The 19961-nt window shown below is 36.4% G+C and overlaps 1 protein-coding gene across 1 annotated transcript; it reads right to left on the reverse strand.

Annotated features, from left to right (window-relative positions):
• Window positions 1-848: 848 nt before the first annotated feature.
• Window positions 849-19674, reverse strand: LOC127863602 (secretin receptor-like). The gene is made up of 13 exons (XM_052403186.1): window positions 19585-19674; window positions 18339-18342; window positions 15470-15580; window positions 14628-14743; window positions 13424-13527; window positions 12734-12899; window positions 11688-11844; window positions 10994-11063; window positions 5325-5409; window positions 4176-4267; window positions 3312-3450; window positions 2395-2436; window positions 849-1643 (listed from the first exon to the last, which is right to left on the reverse strand). The coding sequence occupies exons 1-13, from the start codon at window positions 19672-19674 to the stop codon at window positions 1317-1319; spliced, it is 1503 nt and encodes a 500-aa protein (XP_052259146.1). The 3' UTR covers window positions 849-1316.
• Between the last annotated feature and the right edge of the window lie 287 nt (window positions 19675-19961).

Raw genomic sequence — 19961 nt, forward strand, 5'->3', positions numbered from 1 at the left:
TAATTGTTCTCAGTTGCAATTGTTATCTTATCTCGAACAGGATACACGTTTTTGTTTTCTTTTTTAACCCATTTATGCCTAGTAGACTCTCCCATCCTTCTAAATCGGATCAATTTATTTCAAAAATTAGGGATGTCTAGTATATTTATTTCTATATTTAGAATAATTCTTACAGAAATTCCTTTAAGCAAACAGCGCAGACCCTGATGAGACACCGCATCATGCGTCGTCTCATCAGGGCCTACGCTGTTCTCCAAGGCCTTTTGTCTAGACGTTAATCATTTATGGGTTAATCAAGGTCATATTTTAACCGTGTATTTATTGGTTACACAGACTGTCACTGACTCCGTTTGGTGTAATATAAGGTTAATACAATAATGCATACGTATTTCCAGTATCACATCGGAGTCTGTTAGAAGCCTTGTAATGGATTTATCTTTCTGAGTACCATTCTTTCTCCCGTAAAAATGTAAAACAGGACAAAAGTAAGTTTTATGCTGTATATACTGATTATTGTATAACGTCGACTACCTAATTGAATTTTACTGACTGGATATGAAAATATAATAAGCTAATAAAGAAAAGTACATAGACATCATATCACTTGGCTTCGTCAATTTTCCTTATCAGCTCAGTAGGTTGTCATATCTAGTCTGTACCGTTAAGTGATGTTACGGAAGTAAAGACGATGACGATGACGTCATAAAAACGGTATAACTAATTGTTTTACATGTTATTTCGTTGATGCTGAAGTACTCGGTTACAAAATCCCTTGCACGGCTTCTAATTGACCTCTCATGAAATGAAATAGCGTTAAAGGACTCATTAAAAAGCACTGTAACTAATAATCTATTTGATTATACATTATACATATCTTACACTAACAACAACAGTATGTATATGCATAATAAGAAACATACGTTAGGAAAAAAGCTTCTGAAAAGTGATTTGCTAAAGCGTCCAATCATTGAAAAAATATATATTTGTTGCAATATACTGCTATAAACCAATTAATTGCAAACACGTTTACATGTTTTTACTGCAACTGTTTAAATGTTGCGTCCAGTGCGTATGCATTCTTGTCATTAGTGTCATTTATTTAAAGATTCAACTGTTGTCTTTAACTAAATATTCCAATCCCTTCTATGTAAAAACCCCGATCCCACCCAAAACATGTGCGTAAAGTCCCATCCCAACCCAGTTAAGGCGTAAAGTGTCGTCCCAGTAAAGCCTGTACGGACTTCAACGAATTAAGCCTCGTTTTCGAAGAACAAGGATCATAGAAGTGTGTCACGGCGTCAGGTCTCTTTCTCGCCCTACAACCCGGACCTTGGTGACACAAGCCTCTCCGCGCTCTCGTCGTGCTGGTCAGACCAATTACTCAAAGAATTTTTAAAATGAGTCCGCCCACTTGTTCTCGTCGAGCCGTTGCTGCCCGGCGCCTGCGTGTCGCAGTGCGACAGCGATGTATGCTGAGTGTGAGTACCAGACCGTCTGTCAAATCCGTGAGGCAGCGCCGTCTGATGCGTGTCCGGGCGCGAGGTCCGTTCTGAGTGCTTACGGAGGGACGACAGAACCATTGTGCTTGTACGGGAGCCCAAAAAACGCCGCCGGAACCAGAAGCGCCGCACTTCCGTATGCACCTGTAATTCACAAATAACCTTCTAAAGATAATGTTCTTGACTAACAATGCATGGAAAAAAAGTTATTAAAGTACTCAATCTAAGACTGGGTCTCATCTTAATGGGACCTGTTCACTTATAAATGAGACGGCCAAAAAATGTCGTAGATTTAACAGCAATGAAGGAACTCAATCTAAGACTGGTGGGAAGAGTTCCGTTCCATAAAATCTTTCAAATTAAATACATAAGAGTTAAATTTCAAAGAATTAGACCACGATAAACATTGAGAGTGTGTAGGAATGGAGCTGTTATATAAGCTAAAATAAAGACAATTGTAGTTTTATAATAACTATTATTTGGAACTCAGTGAAAACTGTATTATCCACTCATTTATATGAGGTTTAAATAAAAATTACCTAAATCAACGTTCAATAAATTATTGATTATATATTGCCATTAAAACAATGGTGACCTCAAAGATTTCGTCGATTCGGGAATATATAAGTGACACATTTGCACATAACAGTAAAACGTTGTCCGAATTAGCAATTAAATTTCGAATTAAGGTTTTTTGTTGTTTTCCAAATCCATGTGCCAACAAATTACGAAATGTATACCGATATAATATATGCACGAATATTTATCAATTTAGATGTTATATCACCAAATTCACCACCTCTTGAGTAATTATTGAAATGAAATGGTGGCGCCTATAACAGTATTTGTAATAACGTTTGTTCAAAGGGCAGGTGAGACTGAAGTGGATACTTACCTCCTCGTTCAAGAAGCAGAAAAGCAGCGCCAGAAGAAGGCCCTGCAATAAAACCAAGCCGCCAATAATTACTATATTAACATGCTGTTCTGGAGGATGGGGTGAACTGATACAAGAGGGGGGATAAACGCGTATTATTTTAAAGTTATTAATTCAAGATCAAATAATATGTTCTCAAAATCATTTCAGTGAGATACAAGATGTCTATCAAACGCTTCCTAATGCTTGATACAAATCTATTTATTGAGTATAAACGCATTTCATCCGTTTGTAAAATGCCATATGAGTTCACTGGGCTCTGTTCTTTGATATAATAAAATACTAACACAAAATATATCTGACAAAGCCGTTTTTTTAGATGTGCCAGGCTAGCAAGTAATAACTATGAAATGAGCATATTTGTCGGTAGCTTCTTTTGTCACAACCAATATCAAATACAAGGGAGGTTACCACAGTGATAAGTTCGGAAAGGGTACATTGAACGAGTTGTAGATCATTGTCCCGTACATGTGCATTAAAATGACAACTCATCTTCATCCGCTTTATGGCAGATAACAGCCAGATAATCAACTGTTCTCTATATTGGAGGTATCCGGTTTTTCAATATATACCTTGTAGAAGAATTCCCAATACAGTTGCACTGACAATATCAGAAAATAGCCACATGCGGTATATGGGAGGTAACCGCTATGAGGATTATGACTGTTTACATGTCAGTAGTCATAGAACATTTCCCTATACATGTACACGATAGCAGACAATTGCCTCAATCGGTAAATGGGAGATAACTCTGTAAGGATTATGACTATAAACCCAGAAGGAGGTGTTGAACATTTCCTCGTATAGGTGCACTATGGAAGACAATGACCCCATTCGGTATATTGGAGGTTATTGCTGTTAGGATTATGACTTCGTACCTGGAAGGAGTTATAGAACATTTCTCCGTACAGGTGCACTATGGAGAGGTCGGAGCTGATGTTGGGCGGCACGGCACTGAATACAATGTACACGACGCCGAACAGCGGTATCAACACCAGCACGAACTTGGCGGTCTTTCTGAAACAGACGATAACGTTATGGGGCTCATTGTTAGAAAGTCTCGTATATCAATCTTTACTCAAATTGCTCCAACAATAAGAACTAATTTAGATATCACAGATAGCATCATTTAATACAACATCCTAAAATACTTAGAATAAAAAATGGAGAATACATAACATTTATGTAAGATATGATCAACTTTAATAAAATATTTTTTAAAGATGACTTAATATATCAATCTGTGTTATACTGGAGGGTAAATTGTTCCATAATAGCAGCCCGTGTAAAAAAAGACTTTGACCCGAAACATTTGGCCTTGGGGACAGCAAATGCACCTTTTTGAGCTGACATGGTCCTGTATGAATGAATAGACCCTGCGGAATAAAATGTTCTCCCATATAGTCAGGGGCCAATCAATTTTTAATCTTAAACACATGCCCAAGAACACTCTGGTCTACACTTTTATAGACTGGTAGCCAGCTGAGCAATCGTAAATGTTCTGACCCAAACCGCAATAACTTATTCTGGGTGGTTTGGAGCTTATTATGTAACACTTTGGTGAGACTATGGTACCATATAGAGCAAGCATAATCAAAATGACATTGGATCAAAGACATGACAAGAAGTTTCTTGGTTTGCTGAGTGAGATATTCTTTTTTCTCTATATATATTTGTGCGCAAGCATAAAACAAAAATATCAACAGCAACAACAACGACAAAATTAACAACAACCAAATTACCTCAGCTGGTGTTTGTTGCTGGTCACGTGACGACCTATGTTTTCGCTCGTGCATAGAACTCGCAATGTGTTCGTGAAGAAGATAAAGTTGATCTGAAAATGTGTCAATTTGTAATACGTTCAACATAAATAGCAGGTACGCTCTGAGAAAACGGAGTGTAATGCAGGTGCGTACATAGTCGTCCCAGATGAGCCCGCGCATTCGTTAAACATGAACATGTTTCTTAAACGGTAACACATGTATACCAAACTCATTTCCACGTGTAGAGGAATTGGCCTATTAGAACAATGTATAACCCGAAAGGATCAGATATACTAACAGATAAGCATTTGTTGCGAAAACAAAGATACATTTTTCTTAACTACACAAGTACCAAAAAAGCATAATTTTCCTAAATTTTAGGTAAGAGTTATGAGCCTAAGGGGATGGACTAACAAAATGGCCCCGAACACATGTGTGAAGTTTTAACTTCAAAACTGAAATTGAAACAATGACATGTAGATGTTTCATGTTTACCTTCGAGAAAACAGAGTGTTAAGCCTAGGCCGTGATCGATACATGTGTAAGGTTAAAGAATGCGATGAATAGTTTAAGAGTATTTTTTTTGCATGCTGTTAAGGCTATATTACCTCTGTCCCGTCCTTTACCAGAACAGAACTATGTAGGCTATATGACATATGTCGCCTGGCTTACCAAAAAATGCGAAAGCTATACGACCTGATTAACGTGGTTTACCGGTACTGTGAAGGGTATAGGGCCTATATCATGGGCTTACACGAACTGTGTAAGGCTATAGGACCTATGTCACGTGGTTTACCAGAACATAACTGTGAAGGCTATAGGACAAATGTCGCCTGGCTTACCAATACTTTGAAGGCTATAATACCTATTTAACGTGGCTTACAAGAACAGTCAATGTTATTGACCTATGTCGCGTCGCTTACCAGAACTTTGAAGGCTAAAGAACCTCTGCCACGTTTCTTACCAGCACTGTACAGGTTATAGGACCTCTTTCGTGTGACTTACCAGAACTGTGAAGACTAAATGACCTCTGTCATGTGGCGTGCCAGAACTACGAAGGCTAAAGGCCATCGACCACGTAGTCTACCATATTTTTGAAGGCTATATTACCTTTGTAATGTGACTTACCAGAACTGTGAAGGCTATAGGTCCTCGGACAATCCACATATACGGGCTGTCATTCCGTGTCACCCAGCAACGGTCGAACAGGCTCCTAGAAGATAAACAATGAAACGGGAATGCAGGAAAGAAAAAGTAAAACTTAAATGCACAAAATTAACAGTGAAACATATATGCTGAAACGGGAATCGACGAAAATAGTTAAGATGAAAATGCACGAAATTAACAGTGAAACGTGGATGAAGAAATAAACAATTACGCGGAATGCACGAATGGAAGAGTGAGACGGAAATACACGAAATAAACAGTGAGGCGGGGATGAAAGCAATTAAAAGAAGAACTGGAACACACGAAATAATCATCAAAAAGGAAATAAACGAAAATAACCGTGAAACGGGAGCGCATGAAATAAACAGTGAAACGTGAATTGACGAAATAAAAAGTGACACGGGAACAAAATATATTTAGAAACGGAAATGCATGAAGTACCAGTTCCATGAAAATTTACGACATCAACACTGAGACGTGAATGCACAAAATAAAAATTTAGACTGGCATGAAATCAATAAACAGCGACACGGCAATGCACGAAAAATACATGAAAGTGTAAACGGAAAATGCTTATCAGGGACGACAATTTCCGCTTTTATGGACTTTTTGTTTAAAGTCTTTTCAAACCAAAAATACAGCTAAGACGGAAACTGTCGTTCCTGAGAGGCCTGTGCGGACTGCAAATATTTATATGAGACGAAACTTTCCGCACATGCATTTAGCCCAGTTTTCTTAAAACAAAACTCATTAATCAGGGCTAACTTCGTTGTAATTCCTACAAATAAATACTCCAAATAGTGTTTTAATGTGTGATAAACAAATATATATGAAATCTTAATATTACATTCATAACAATTAATGTACAATTTGTATGAATGTTATGACGTCGCGTCAGATGTTGGCGTACAATAGCGTAACAAACGTTACGTCGTTTATAGCAGTTAAGCGTTATTCGTAGTTTTTTCAAAAGTTACGCGGTTATAAACATTTTGTTTTCCGTAAACAGTCATTTCATTTTATGTTTTCATAAAACATTATCTTAAAGTACTTGTTTATTTGTATGTTGCGCCGCTTTAACAATCACAAACAAGTAAAATGTGGCAACTCCTCAATATAAACTAGTACAAACAATTATTAAATGTCACGTATAATGTTTATATTCTGGATGATATCCAGATGCTCCCATTCTGATATTCTGATCTCGTTTTCGTCACTGTTTATCATGATATAGACAACTGCAACAGCGTATACTATCGCTCTTTTCCTTCTTATAAGGCGGTAACTGTGATTTGTCCCACAAGCATGCCGTTTCTTTTCAAAATAAAGGCCCTTTACAACAGTCGCGCCTTCGTTGAACTGATTTCCCCACTCATCATCTGCTTTCTCGCTCAATGCATAGGTTGCCTGGGTAATCTACATAAAAATAGATTTAATTGACGATTATGTGTTTACGTGGACGTAATTTTAATCAAACAATAGAAGTGTTGTATAGTTTCAAGTTGTATTATTCACTCAGTACATTATAAGAATGTAATATGATGTACACACAAAACAACAATATTATACTAAGTATATACCAGGCTGTAAGGGATATGAATGTGAAAAGAAATTTTATTCATCATGACATACAAACCGTCAGTCTCGATTACTGCAACTATGTCACCGACACTAACAATATCAGCTAGGGAGGGTTAGTCGTCGATGTTGTCATCAATAGCATCACATCCAGCATTACTTGTTACGGTCAAACAGTTGAACTCGCCCGTTTTGTCGATATTGGAACATGGATTCGAACCTTGAATGACACAAATCACAGTTTAGTTTAAATATATTTAATTTACATCGAAAGTGAAACAAGTTCTTACAACTTAGATCAATCATTCTCGAGTCTGCTTCTTTGAAACATAAACAGTACTCGCGTCGAAGTGTGGATTGTGAAAAATCGCAAAATTCATATTCTGACGGGCGAAAATTGATCCATTACTCTATATCAAATGTTGTGATAGATCCAAATGAAAGCTTAAGAATCACCAGAGAGCGTCATACTCTTGTATCAAATGACATAAAGAGGGAAACCATGTGACGAAATGAGACTTAATCTTTAAGAGGAACTTCAGTTTTTTATTAGATGGTATTTTATGAATGAGCGCCAAAATTTGTTTAAGTAGATTCAATGTTCTAGACATGTACCTACTTATTTAAAATTAACGCGTTATCAACATTTATTTACTTTGATTACGGCGATAATTCACATATTCATGATTCCCTGGAGATCACTCATAGTAAGTACTACGGCTTGTAAATAAGTATCTTAATGTATTACATACATGTATATTTATCAGAAGTTATCGCCTAAATGATCATATTTCATAATAGACTGTGTTTATATATTACCATCTAAACAATTGTCGCATGTGTAGCAGGACTGTAGCCGTACGTGAAGAACCCCTGGCAAGCAAGTTTTCATTTGGTGTACCCGCCGATTTTGTGGAATTGGGTTGAAGTTGTAAGTTGTTGATCTCTCGATGTTATCGATGTAAGCAAAGATTCTCCTCTGATACATTCCGGATTTTGGTGTGCATAGATTTTCACTTGCGTATACGTAAACGTCTCGTGCGTTTTATTGCTTCGCCTTTCATGACTGCAATGTCTAATTGACGTTTCAGCTGCTCCTCCTGCTGCGTCTTGTGGTCCCTTCGAATGGCTTGTTTCGAAGAAATTCCTGGTAAATTGTTTATAACCATGCTTCTCACAAATGAGTGTTGAGACGCCCATGCACGTTTTACTTTTGTATTGACAAGAACATCCATTCGTAAACTCTGTCATCTACCGGGTACCCTACATAGTCTAGATGTTCTTTTATCTTGTCCTGGACTCTAGATACAAAATAGTAATCATGTACTAATGGAGTATATTATTTTTGAAATGGTGTCGTATTCATTCATATGGTTGAATTCGAGGACTGTGTGTCTGTATATTACAGACACATGAAGCGACACTTCTGTTTTCCCAAAATATGTAGACTGAAGCTCGTGTTTCTCAAAACATCGTTAATTTTCACTAAAGTCATGAATGACTATACAATGACGCAATAGCAAGTTATTTTTCAATGCTGACAGTTGTTCGTTTTGCCAGTTTGCACTGAACACGTGTTCTGTATATTTAAACAAAAGTTGCCGAAAGTAATTGAACATTTCTTCAGCTGATGAATCCTTTTTCACTAACATTATTTTTTTCCACGTTTGCTTTTACTTGTATGCGTACATAATCGTATCGCTCCCACTGTATTTTGCTGAGTTGTGGAAGGTTTTCTTGGAATAACGGGGAGGTATGAACACCGCAGTCGGGACGGGTGCGTCGTATACACTCAATATGGTTATATGTGGAGTTGTCCGGTTTATGGCACATCGTTGAATTTACTACGTCCGTCAGATGCTCGTAAATTAGATGTGTTCGTCCATGTTTTCTGTTGAACTCCATACATTTCCGAAACCGAAGCCGGGCCTCTACATGCTTTCGACAGCAGCACGTATTTCTGTCTTTTGGCCGAAGAGGAACAATAAAAAAAAAGGTTTAAGTCTCTCAAATGTTGTTTGGCTTATTTTTATTCCAGTATATATGTTCTTAAAATCAGTGTATATTTCTGACTGGGTTTGTTCCATTATATACACGGGATACGATATGTAGGTTTTGTAACCACAGATTGCCGCTTTACATCGGCCTTATTCCCGGTTGGTCGAGAACTTGAAGGTGACAACCACCATTCATAAACAAGATGTTTTGTTTCCTCGTCCAATCTGTCACTTCGCACCTTTCTACATGTTGATGTGTAACATGCCTTTTCAGATGTCAAATAAACATTCCCTTCTTTCAATTTTGTATGCGCCAAACACCCTTGAACGTCGCAAGCCTAGTTGTCTATCAGGTTGAGAGTGTGATTTTGAATATTTTAAATTATCACCGCTTACACTTGCTGTCAAGACATTCAAAGCAGTTCTTGCTTCATCGCTCCTTCTTTTCTTCAGAGTTGTTATCATACATTTTATGTTGTGACAATCATGTCATTTAATTTAGACTCTGTCTGAGGAACAGGTTCTTTGATAAATTCAGATAGAACTTTTCTTTGTGACTTTGGGGTTCCAGGTATTATATCTCTGATTTTCCTTAAAAGTCGGCATTTCTCCATTTTATTTTTAAAGACGCACATTTGTTCATTTTCATGGACAGTCAATTTAGCCTTGAATTTTTTACTGTACAAACGATTTCTTTTTTTCATTTCTTTCTTGTTCGGCCGCATTTGCTCTAGCTTTTCTCTTTCTGATTGCTGCAGTAGATGTAGATTTGATTTTTGCGACCGTTTCTTTCCTTCTCCTTGCATTTATTTCTTTAGCATTCTTGTAATAGTATTGCATCTTTTCATTTCCGATTTTTTTTCTTCCTCTCTCGATAGTAAGCCATTTCCTCAGACAAACTTTTAAATGTCAACTGTGCACCAAAAAGAAAAAATGCAATTATATAATGACTAAGAATAACATTTGTCTGAAATATGTGTCGTGTTCTGAGAAAACTGGGTATAACGCATGTGCAGTCCGCACAGGCTAATAAGGGACGACACTTTCCGCCTAAACTGGATTTTCGCTAAGAAGGGAATCATTTAAACGAAAATTGTATAAAAGCGGAAAGCACAGGCTAATCTGGGATGACAATTTACGCACATGCATTAGGCCCAGTTTTCTCAGAACACGACAAAATATCAATTTGTAAATCGTTTAAATTAAGATATTGATATTTGGTCAAACGTCTACAAAGAACTCTAGTGTGATATTCATCCATAGTCTTCAAAAAAGAAAACAAATGAAGGCGACAAATTAAAGAAAAACGAAAAAGCGTTTTTGTCTAAGAGTTAATTTTTATTTGTTTGCTTCATATTTTGTGTGCATGCGTTGTTCTAATAATACACATCAAACATATTTTCGCTTTTTTACGCAGTGTGACAACATCACTAGATTACATCAAATGCGTATAAAGTTATCGTATCGTTCGAAAAAAACAAAGAAAAAACAATAGCAAAAATTATAATAAAAAGCGTTTTTGCGGAAACATTTTTTTATGAAAAGACAAGTATAACACCATTAAATATGGGCTGGTAAAAAGTCTAAAAAATATATCAATGTAATCTTACCTTGAAAAAAGATAGTTCATTTAATTTTCTGTTTCATCTAAAACAACCCGACAAAAACAACTTTACTATGACGTAATGGTCATTGAACGTCACGTCGATGTGTGCTAAACATTGGCAGAAAAAACAACAACAGATATATAATTGACTTTTCTAAAGTGTTTATGGTCCGCTGTGGAGCAATGTGTTACATCTTACGCAAAGTATTCGCAACGTTCTTCATTATTAAAGATGTAATTATATTGCCAATCTGGTACGATATGAATTCATCAACACATTATTTGAGAAAAAAGACATTATATACTTTATTTTGATATAAGAATGATGATATTGTGTTTCCTTGAACGATTTTAGCAGTCTGATTTAGCCGGGAAAATGCAAAAAAATAGCGTTGTACGCCAACATCTGACGCGATCTATAAATAGCATTTTATGACTATTATGCTCACTGTGTGTTTGGACTGTCTTTCACGTATACTTTGATTAGAATCCACGGAATGAAAATCAACAACGGTAGAACTGAAACAGAGAAATGATAGCATTGATTGCAAGTATTTCATCACAAATGTTTATTTTACAGTTATACAATCTTGTCATAATGATCGTAATTATTTGTGTTGAGGTTTGGGGGTACGTGCTACATTTTATGGATGTGGCGTATTTTATTTATCATATTTTCTTGCGCCTGCATTTAACTAGAGCAAGAAAGTCAGTACACAAACAAACACAAAATACACATCTGATAAATTTTAATTTATTAACTATGAAATGGAAACAAAAGCTTAGATGCACACTGATAACAGTTTAAATATTGAACATATACTTACAGCATTAAGAATTGATATATTTTATATAAAAGATGAACGCAATTTTTACAGAACAATCAGTGTAATATGCAAAGAAAGAGAATCAATTTGACACATTTTAGCCAATGAGCGGTGTAATATGTATTCGTTTATTATTCGAAGCGAATCATGTAAACATACCCCTCATTAATACAGATCCCGACTATTTACTGGCCCTAAACATATTAAAACAACAAGGGTCTCTGTTATTTTCTGGTGTGGAATCTTGCCCTTATTTATGTTACAAAAGAAGGGGTGGATACTAACATAATTATTGGTGCCTAATCGAGACACTTACGCCATCCGAGACACACGTACATCCGGGTACCGTGCCGCGATGTGAAGAGCGTCTTGTAGATCAAGATCTGAAGGTAAAGTCCCTCCACCAGGATCCACGTCATGGAGGCGGACAGCGTGTATACGGCCAGGGCAGTAACTAGTTTGCAATCCCAGGTCTGAAATAAAATTAAATATAATAGCTGAAAGTGAAGACATAAAATTCCACTGAGCGATGCGGATTAATCAGTGAAGTTGATTAAGACACGCTCTGGAAAAACGGGGCTTAATGCATGTGCGTAAAGTGTCGTACCAGATTAGCCTGTGCAGTCCACATAGGCTAATTAGGGACAACACTTTCCTCCTAAATTTGATTTTTGCTAAGCAGATACTTAATTTAAACGAAAAAAGTCATACTGGCGGAAAGTGTCTTCCTTGATTAGCCTGTGCAGATCGCACAGACTAAACTGGGACAACACTTTACGCACATGCATTATGCCCAGTTTTCTCAGAACGCGACTTTAATGCATGTACGTAAAGTGTCGTACCAGATAAGCATGTGTCGTCTACACAGGCTTAAACATGATGCCATGAATATGTATGCAACTGAAATGAGACATTGTATATGTAATTGTGCTGAACTCCTGATGTAGAACCACGTTTAATCAAACGTTTTGAGTGAGACACTGTGTGATTGCAAAATACGCCCCTCCCCGAATCTACTTTAACAGTGTTATGTCATCGCTCTTACAATTCGCAGTTACATGGGTTATGAATACCCTCCGTTTTACGTCATCATAAATTAAGTCCTCCTTCAAATAAATTTTAAGACTCATGTGATATTCCTTCATATTCATTATTTTTTGTTTAATTAATAAGAATATTTTATATAATTATCTTGTAAGACCCGTAATTTGTATTGACGGAGCATATAAGATATAGCATGTCCAATGAAAATAAAATAAAAACTAAATGGGCGCGTTATGTAAAACATGCAACCAATGGACAAATATTATAGGAGACATCCCAGCGGCCCTCCTTTTATACAAATAAAGATAAGGTCCATACCGGTTCTTGTGGGTTGGCACTGCTCGTCACCTTGGTGTCAAGGTCAGACTCGAGCTCCAAGTACGGCTGGTCGACCAGCAGGAGGTTCAGGAAGTGCACCGTGGCCCGCAGGATAAACGCGAGGAACAGGTTCATGTGCAGGATATTGCTCTTAGAGCGCAGTCGCCTGTAACATACACGGTTTTATGAATGCTACTATGATTTGCTAGGGGCATTAGTATGATTACCATTGACGGAAAATTGCTTCATATTTACGGTAATAGCTTCATTTTTAACAATACAAAGGCCTCTAGCTACTGAACTGCAAACATTTGATTACTGTCAATGTGAGTGAAAACATTTGTTTTTATTTTTTAATATCAGCTTTGTTTTTTGCAACAGTTTGTGCGAATAATAATAATAATCTCAAGTAAAGTCCCCCGTTAATTCGTCACATGTATCCCATCATTTTATAATTGCGGATCTTTTGAAACCAGTGTGTTGTAATTACACAATGTCATTAACTTATGACCGATATTTTCGATTTAAAAACATTCAATAAACGAGTTTTTGTCAATCAATAGAGGTACTTTCTAATTTCGACCACTTTAGTTTGCATGCGTTTGGTTTATCGACGAACAGGGGGTTAAAACTGATATGAAATTGTGTTATAAATTTACACAAATATTTTAAATTGAGCATGATGCTTACTTGGACACCAACATGATGACAAGCGCGAAAACAAGCGCTACCAAGGATATGGCGTATCCGATGTTGGACATCAGCTGGATCCGAACCACGTGATCGCGATGATCCTAAAAGTATATCAAAGCGCTGAAATAATAGAAAGACTGTCAGCGAGATTCTAAATGTTGATCAAAGCGCTGAGAGCATAGAAGGACTTTGGGGAGATTCCCCAATGATCAAAACACACTTAGAGAATAGAACTATTAAGTACGAAACATCATGCATGTTGATCAAAGCGTTGGTGGCATATGAAGACTCTAGACTGTTGGGGAGAAATCATAACTGTTGATAAACGTGCTGAGAGCTTAAAAATACTTTAAGCGACAAATCCCGAATGGCAATCAAAAGGTTGTGAGCATAAACAGACTGATGGTGAGAAATCAATCATCAATGTCAATCAAAGTGCTGACAAACTAGAAGTCTTTGATCGAGAAATCCAGAACGTTGATCAATTCGCTGAGAGAATATAGTATGCCCATACTTTTACAGATACAATTACTAAAAGACACATGCTAAAGGAGACCAAATTACTAATAGGGTAGACAACTTTTACTCGAACTATAAAACCAAGTTTATATGCGCTTATGGCGTAAAACACACATCGCCAAATCTCTGTAAAATGTATCCAAGTGCATAACAATTCAGTTCCAACTTGGGAAAAAATACCTTCAGTTTAATTTATAACATATCGCTGAAACAACGAATGCCTAATTCGAGCACCAAAATAACCATAATTTATAAATATTCCGACTTCATATGTTTTAAGAAAGATAACCATTTATAATTTGATTAATCATCAGATGAATGATGTAACAACATTTCTTTAACCCATTTATGCCTAGTAGACTATCCCATCCTTATAAATTGGATCAATTTATTTCCAAAATTAGAGATGTCTAGTATATTCAAGCATATTTATTTCTATATTAAGAATATTTCTTACAGAAATTCCTTAAGCAAACAGCGAAGATCCTTATGAGACGCCGCATCATGCTGTTTGCAAATGCCCTTTTCTAGACGCTAGGCATAAATGGATTAATGTGTAGATGAACATAACCTTTTTTATCCAATTTAAAAAAAAAGTCCAGCCCAAATTTCAACCCTTACTAAGACCCATATAACCGCGTTGCTAAGATAGATTAAATATCGCAAGATCGCGAATGCATACCGGTTGACTAGGGGCTATATCTAAACATGCTGAGTAGTTGGTCCACCCGCCAGAAGCGTTGTATATTGAGTGGCGAAACCAACTCCCATCAGACTCGCAGCGCCGCGTCGCTATTGCTGCAACAGTTTTCAAAATAAATGTCTTAACTTTATAACTTGTGATATTTAAATAATATGTTAATTCGATATTGGCTCTTGTAGATTTGCAAACGACGCATAGATAGAAAATGCTGCAAGTTCACATATTCAACAATTCGACAGTGACGACTTTCGTAAGAACAAGAACGTGGTTGAATCTTTATACAGCATAGAGTGTCACCTGAACACAATAATCACAGCACTTTAAAACTACTATTAGACACGTGTGTACCACAGGCAGGCACTACTTTGCTGCGTGCAAACGACTGTTATTTGCAAACATCTGGATACACATTACATAAGCCAGATTAGTAGTACCAGTACCCCGCGCTCAGACGTACATCTAGCTATCAAACACATCATAAAACACATGTCTACATGGGCAGACAAATATTTTAAATATGTAAACGCCTTTGAGACACATATCTGACACCAGTAAACACCCATTTGCACAAAGCGCTGATACCTGCGCAATACCTGTATTGACACTGAACCAACTCACGCCAAAAATAAACCCTTACGTTGTTAAAGGATAGAAGTTATAGATTTAGGTTGCCAATAACGGTCAATGAATTAGGGAGAGACCCCCACCCCTCAACTCTATAACCAAGTTGCCGGAATATATCTGACAAATGCACACCCCTACAGGATATATATGACACCGGTATACACCTGCAGTAATATATCTGGTTCATTTACACCTACCTCCGCCACGCAAGCCACGCACGTCATACGGGCACTTCTGTGACGCTACTGTCAGTGTGGGAGTATAATCCCAGCAAAGCAAATGGTCCCACGTGGCATTGCAGTACACGCCTGCAATAAAAAACAATCGCACTGTTAGAAAACTTACTTATAAACATTAAATGCACGATATTGTTTGATTAGGTACATACAGTTTGAAGTTTAAAAGCATGTACTAAAATTATTGCAGATATATATTTAAAAATATAAGCAACGCATTCCGAATGAAAATGCTATGAACTATTTATGTTCCAAAATTTTAGTTTATTTATAAATTCAAATAAATGTTCTCCGGAATAAAATGTGTTATATACACGAGTGACGATAAGTATTTGCGCATGCGCAAACTAACTTTCACGTAAAGATTGAAATAAACAGTTTCTGTAGAATAAATAGCGTAGTATTGATAGACATTATAACTTATTTTATCTGAAAAGAACCTGAACTTTGTCGACATTTATGGGCTTAGTTTGTATATGCGTTACGAAATACACATATTCATACAAAAACAAAATACCGGGATCTATTTAGCCTTAAAATTGGCGCCAAATTTTGTTAGTGCGGTGCATCAGATGATTAACCTCTTACATTTGTACGCCCCGTTTGATTGACGTATGCCATGATCACGCCTTCTTCGATAAATAATGAGAATTTATTTCATATATTGTAATTTACCGAGACATTAGAGCGTCCAATCATTGGCATCGTCATGATAAATTTCGATACAGTCGCCTCCCGAAACCATGCACGCGTACGCGCTTTTAGACGATGCATCGTCGAAAAAACAAACTGAATGTATTTCGAGAATTTGCGTTTGCGCTACAAGGGCAAAAACACAGATACACACACGTCCAGATTTATTTGGTTTAACCATTAACAACCCCCGCTGTTTGTTTTTATAGTATGGACTCGAATTGTGCTGTGTTCGCAAAGCTGGCAAGAGCCTGGAAGGGTCGTACAGTAACATTATATAAAAATAGACTTTCTTGAGGGTGACAATGCTGTTTGTCAACCCGAGACAACACTGTCGACCAAGGCTTAAAGCTTTGACAATCGTTTTATGGTTGGAAAAAATTAAATAACCCTCAAGGAAGTAAATATGTGTTCAATCATGTCGATCAAATATACAGGAACCTTTTTATCGAACCAAAATAAATAAGTACTTAACCCATTATAGCCTAGCGTCTAGAAAAAAAGGCCTTGAAAACAGCGGCGTCTCGTCAGAGTCTGTGCTGTTGTTAACAGGAATTTCTGAATGAAATATTATAAATTTAGATATAAATATACTTATTTTGGAAATAAATTGATCCAATTGAGAAGGATTGGAGAGTTCACTAGGCATAAATGGGTTAATCTTATCATACAAAGGCAGTTTCAGCCTTTCGTATGTTCAATACCGATATGATCACTAAGCTAATAAGGTATTTTTGACGTTTCATGATTAAAGATGGCGTCTTCATGTAAAAAGTTTTACAGCGCGTTGGATTAAATCATTAATTAACAGGTGTGTAATAAATCAGATACGTATCGCGCGACACAGAATGGAAGAATTATACTGTTTATATAAGGAGTTTAATACATGTTGAGAACACTAAAGCCATACATGTGTCGCATATAATAAAAATCAAATACCTTTGGCGATTATTTTAACTATATGTGAATCGTTGTGTAGGTTTGTCACTTTGTTGTGAAACTGGCCAGTGCTAGTTTGTTGAATATTACCTTTGAAAACATTTTTATCAGCGATTAATAGAATAGATTTGATATCGGATATATGTATAATAAATGAGCAAAATACATACAAGCTGACTATTCATGGCGATTTCAGAACAAAAACTTTCAAATGCGTGTGTGACAGCGTGTTTCTTCAAAACAAAAATCGTCATCTTGATAAGTTGATTAGTAAACTTTAAAAACATGTCACTTTTTTAACAAAAATTCCTGTCATAAAGATTACCATTTCATATACATTATAAAAAATGCAAAACACGTGTACGAGTGCAACCCCCGTAAAACTCCTGCGCTCAAAAATAGAGGTTTTTGTCGTAAATCTATAATGTCTCTCATGCCGTTTTACTACTCTAGCACCCCGGAAAGGTATGTATAGAATTGGATTTACAAAACAGAAATCAGGAAGACAATGAAAGCATTGAAGTGTATGGGAAGTGATACTTTTAGGCAAATAAGTCGTGTGCTAAAACTTGAATGCCCTTTTCTATTACACGAGCGTACGCTTAATAATGCGTTCATATTTCACAAAAAACTTGGTGTTGGCGTATATAATTATTATTTGTAATAAATAACTGCCGAGCGGCCAATGAGACGTTTTTGTTTCCGAAATCCACTGTATTCACCAGTTCCAAAGTTTGAACATTTACTCTAATCCGGCCTATGCCAATCTTGCTTTAATATGGTCATTTGAAATCAATTACAGGCAATGGCTTACGAATGCGGCATTTGCATTATACGAGCCTACGCTAAATATGTGTGCGTTCAAATTTCACACAAATACACTTGGTGGTGACGTACATAATCATTATTTTGTAATAAATAACTGCCGACCGGCCATAACGCCGTTGTTGTTTCCCGAATCCAGTGCTCACCAGTTCCAAAGTTTGAACATTTACTCTAATCCGGCCAATGCCAATCTTGCTTTAATATGGTCGTTTTGAAATCAATTACAGGCAATCGCTTACGAATGTGGCATTTGCGCTTAAACAATAATAAAGGCGCATAGGGGCGAATTTAAGTCTAACAATGTCGCTGATTTGCATTACAAATGACATGCTTTGCATGTTATCTGGGACCTTCTTTATATGGGACAGCATACTGCCCTTCAATGCAACAGGGAAATTCAATTTCGAAATTCTGTGAAAAATAGACACTTAAATATGAACCTCGTTCTCGGAAAGGGGGCTTATTGCATGTTCGCAAAATGTCGTTCCAGAATTACCATTGCAGTCCGCGCAGATTAATCAAGGATAACTATACAATGAATTTTCGTTTAGAACATACTTTCGTTCAACGAAAACTACCACAAAAAAGGCTCAAAGGTAATATAATGGCATCGATTACGATTAAAAAGAGTTGTTTACTTCTCTGAGTATTATTTTGATTTCTCTTTTATGTTTGATTTAGCTTTTGTTTAAAAACGCTTCATGGCAATAATATGAAACATTCATGTACACAATTAATTTACTTTATTTATTTCAGTTGAAGAAACTATAAAAATCACCAAATCGTTAATATAAGGCCAGTCTGTGTCTTTAGTTTGATCAGTGAGATGTCCGGGGAAAATGTTTTCATAAAAATGTGTTTAAAGGGACCGTCAACAACTAATGACGAAAAAAGAAAAGTTATAAAATACCGTATTTTTTTACAATTACTAGTTTAAATTGATTAAAATATCACGACTGATATATAACATTACTTGAAAAAAGTTCATATTTTCAGTATATTCGGTAATAAAATTTTGCAATGTGAAATCAAAAGTACATCGCGAAAAATAGGTAACATAACGATATAACGTAAGTAGATTGATCATGTCATATATAAATATATACAATTCACTACGCATGCACAATTTGCATCCTGGGTATACCACGTGACGTTGATGATCAAACCACTTGCGTTATTTATAGTTAACTGGTAGTTACCTGGTACACATACCCAGTAAAATTGTATTACCGAATATATGAAAATATGACACTTAACAGTTTCTTTTCACGTAATGTAATATATAAGTCGTGATATTTTAATGAATATAAACTAATACTTGTAAAATAAATACGGTATTTTAGAACTTTTCTTTTTTCGTCATTCGTGGTTGACGATCCCTTTAAATGCATGTGGACAAGGGGTGTAGGTTACAATCAGTTTGTGTAAGTTACAATCAGTTTTGTTACATTTTGATCTATTTTTTTCTAAAGATGTGTAATAAGGACAGATGTTTGTAGTGAGACCAATAATGACTTAAGCTTTTGATTAACCTAATAAACTAACCCACGTTTTTTTATTCTAAAATTGTTGGATACATGGTGATAATCCGGTTAAGATAACAAAATATTCAAACATACTCGCACATCCAGATGGTCACATACCGTCTGCAGGGGGCGGTTCTTGAATCCTCGCCTCGCAGAGCAACCCGCCTCATCCAACCCGTCCATGTCGTTAGCCCCTGGAAGTACGTTGTGTAAGTAATGTCTTCTGCTGAAATCGCTGAAAAATGTATTAAGCGCCATTACTTACTGAAGAATAGTAATCTTGAAACATGTATGGACTCATATATGGAAAAGTAATCTTTATATGTGCCTCGCGATGTGACAACGGGGTTGTTTGCATGTGCGTTAAGTGTCAAAGCGGACCGCACAGGCTTATCATTGACAACACTTTCCGCCTAAACTTGATGTTTCAGAAGAATTCCATTAAATGAAAAATAATATCAAAGCGGAGT

The sequence above is a fragment of the Dreissena polymorpha genome, unplaced genomic scaffold, assembly GCF_020536995.1.
Source record: "Dreissena polymorpha isolate Duluth1 unplaced genomic scaffold, UMN_Dpol_1.0 chrUn019, whole genome shotgun sequence".
Lineage (NCBI taxonomy): Eukaryota > Metazoa > Mollusca > Bivalvia > Myida > Dreissenidae > Dreissena > Dreissena polymorpha.